Below are 3,259 nucleotides of genomic sequence, written 5' to 3'. Positions count from 1 at the left end.
CTGTTACTCCTGCGTGAAAGATGTTTGATGAGCGTACCGCATCGTCAGAGCTGCTCTTGGTCTGCCTGCAAGCCGTGGGTTATGATTTAGAAATACGTTCGCCTACCGTTCCTTAACTGTGTGGTTTTGGTTTTTATTTTTTCAAAGAAAGGGTGGCTTTTTCGTCGATCTCTTTGTGAGAGTATCAAATCAGGCGGCGGTAAATACGTAGAAGCAACTAGGCGTACTACGGCGTGTACCGGACAGCGTTGGCGTGCCGCTCTGCTAGCAGCGGAGAGCCAGATGAGGATGCCCGTGGTAAGTACTCGTTCTGCCTCCGGCTGAACGGAAAGATTCTCATGTGGAGGGTTCCTGGGCTTGTCTGTGTGATTAGCATTACTTTTTTTTTTTTTTTTTTTTTTTAATATGAAACAGGGTCAGATAATTGTTGATGAGTGGGACTTTGCGTACTCCTTTAGGTAGTTTTTCGTACTGAACCTTAGATCGGTTACAAAACTTAATCTTTGTGCAGTTTACACGTTTTGTAGCAACTACAAAGACATTTATCCTGTAGGTAAGCTGAAAATAAAAATGCGGTTTCTCACCTGATTTTTCTTTCGGAGGAACGCTCGCCCCCAGCGGCTGTTTTTTTTTGCTAGTGTTGTCGGGGGGAAGGAACGGCGGCGCTTGCCTGGTTTCTTCCCCTAGCCAGGGACCTGAAACTTTGTTTTCCTCAGCTGTTTCACTAGAAATTTACAAGTGTCGGTGGTCAACAGTGGCAGAGAATTGGGTGGCGTTTTCAATTTCAAAGGGAAGGAACGTGTTGATGTTAATTCTGTTACCAAAAGCGAAGTACCAGCTGCTTCCTCTTTCTAGATCTTCTCTCCTTTCGCCGTCCTCCCCGAGGGGTAACGTGGCCACGCCGTATACCTTTTCTGCTCTGGTACCGTTCGTTTGATACGCAGGAGCGCTGTGAAATAAATAGAAGGGCTACGGACAGACATCTGCCATCGTTGCGGCTGCCTTAAATCGTGTATTTGTCCCTTTAGCCCGTCATTTCCTTTCCGCTCAGTTGAGTTACGTGCAGCGTCAGGTTCCAGTCGAGAGCGGTGCCGCCGAACAACGCTCTGGGAGCGTGCGCGGAGGAGGGCGACCGAGATGGCGAGAGGTCTCCGAGGCAAGACTTAGGGGGAGCGGCTGAGGTCACTTGGTTTGTTCAGCTTGGAGAAGGGAAGGCCGAGGGGTGACCTCATCGCAGTCTACACCTTCCTCGAGGGGGACGGCGGAGGGGGAGGCGCTGACCTCCGCTCTCTCCGGTGACCGGCACTAGGACCCGAGGAAACGGGACGAAGCTGCGTCAGGGCAAGTTCAGACCGGACGTTGGGAAAAGGCTTTTCACTGAGAGGGCGGTCGGTCAGTCACGGAACAGGCTCCCCAGGGAAGCGGTCGCAGCCACCGAGCCTGTCAGGAGTTCAAGGAGCGTCTGAACGATGCTCTTAGTCGCACGGTTTAGTTTTAGGTAGTCCCGCGTGGAGCGGGGGCTTGGTCTCGGTGATCCGTATGGGTCCCTTCCAACTTGAGATACTCTATGATTCTGTGAAATCTTCTGGGTTAGAAACGACCTTATTGTAACAGAGAATTCGCTGAACGTGGCTTTGTGCAAGGACTGTCGTCTTAGAATATCTTTTTTTTTTTTTCTTCCCCCCCCCCCCAGATATGAGAAAAGCTCTGTCCAGAGATATGGAGACGAAATCAGTTGTACCTCACCCTGTGACACCGGAAGACATTGAGTAACTGTAAGCTGTGATGCTCAGTGAAATTACTAAGAGCGTTAAGTTTCCCGTGCCTTTGCTTTCACTCTCCCATTCTCTTGTCTTGCGGCACGTCGCATTTTTTGAGGCCGTGGAAGCGACACCGGGAGCGATGGGTTGTCAGAACCAGGTCCTCCTGCCTGTCGCTGGTTTTGCTTACCTTCGCCGTCTCTGTGTACCAGCCTGCGTCTCTCTCTCTGTTCCTCAATCCCTGTCCTCTCTTCTCTGTTCTGCTTTGTTTCGCTGCGTATGTCCCGTTCCCTGTCCCACCTTTATCCTTCCTTCCTTCTTCCTCGCCTTTTTCTTTGTCCTTTTGTCCTGCTCCCCGACCCTGTTTCTCGCTCCATCTGACCGTCCTTTTCCTGGCACCTTTGTGTCTCTGCTCCTTGCCCCCGTCTTTCTCTCCCCTCTGCCCAGTCCTCGTCTCCCTCTTTTGTCTCTCTGTCCCTCTGTCCTCCTTCTGCCTCTGCCCCTCTGTCCTGCTCCCTGCCCCTCTTGTTCTCACTCTGCCCCAGCGTCCCGCTCCCCGGTCCTCTTTCCCTCTGTTGCTCTCTCCTTTTCTCTCTCCTTCTCCCTGCTCCCCAGCCCGGTTCTCTCACGCTCCCGCTTCCTTTTTTTATTCTCTGTTGCTCTGTCCTGCTCCCCGTGCCGCTGTCCCTCGCCGTACCTCTCGGTCCGGCTCCCTGCCCTTATTCTCTTTTCCTCCCTCGCCGTGGCGCTGCCCGCCCAGGGTCGTTTCTGCCTCTCTGTCCCGCTCCCCGTCCTGGTTTGTCGGTCGCCGTCCCGCTGCCTCTCTTCCTGCCGCTTCTTCCTCCCTCTCTGTCAGGCTCCCTGTCCCCGTCCTTCACTCGCCGTCCCTTTCCTTGCCTCGTGCTTTCTCGCTCGCCGCCGCCGCCCCCCCCATCCAGCTGGCTGCCCCTTTTCTCCTCTCTTCTAGCGTCCTGCAGCTGGCTCCTCGGTTTTGGCGGCAGCCTGCACATAGCAGCCCAGCTCTCCAGCAGCCTGACGGACCGACCGTGTGTCTGTTCCACGCCGGACTGGCGAGCGTGGCTCTGGGTAGGACAGCCGAGGTGCCCCAGGGCCGGGCCCCGAGCCCCGGTGCGGAGTCTCTCCCGGAACCGGCTCTGTGTGTGACTGAATAAACGCTTGCGGTCTCTTTTGCCGTGCCGGCTGCGTTGGCGCTTCCTTTGCGGGGGGGGGCGAGGGGCCGTGATGGAGGGCAGGGGAGGAGGTGTGTGTGGGGGTATTAACGTATTCAACAAGGTCACATTGCTCGCATCCTCGGGATCCAAAAGTGATGCTTCTTGGCTCCGCCCCTGACCCATGCCAAACTCCGCCCCCCCCGCAAACTCCGCCCCCCCCCGCAAACTCCGCCCCTGATGCAATGCCAAGCCCCGCCCCTCACGCAAACTCCGCCCCTGGCGAAACTCCGCCTGATGCAAGCCAAGCCCGCCCCTCAGGCAAACTCC

At 55.6% G+C, this 3,259-nt stretch overlaps 1 protein-coding gene across 1 annotated transcript; it reads left to right on the top strand.

Annotated features, from left to right (window-relative positions):
• Positions 1–220: 220 nt before the first annotated feature.
• Positions 221–2,946, top strand: LOC129200772 (uncharacterized). Its single transcript, XM_054812033.1, has 2 exons — positions 221–297; positions 1,694–2,946. Exon 2 carries the CDS (start codon positions 1,786–1,788, stop codon positions 2,725–2,727), a length of 942 nt encoding a protein of 313 aa, XP_054668008.1. The 5' UTR covers positions 221–297; positions 1,694–1,785; the 3' UTR covers positions 2,728–2,946.
• The last annotated feature ends 313 nt before the right edge of the window (positions 2,947–3,259 follow it).

This window comes from Grus americana, unplaced genomic scaffold (assembly GCF_028858705.1).
Source record: "Grus americana isolate bGruAme1 unplaced genomic scaffold, bGruAme1.mat scaffold_485, whole genome shotgun sequence".
Classification (NCBI taxonomy): domain Eukaryota; kingdom Metazoa; phylum Chordata; class Aves; order Gruiformes; family Gruidae; genus Grus; species Grus americana.
Note: the sequence above shows the minus strand (reverse complement) of the source record. Positions and strands in the feature narration are given on the sequence as shown.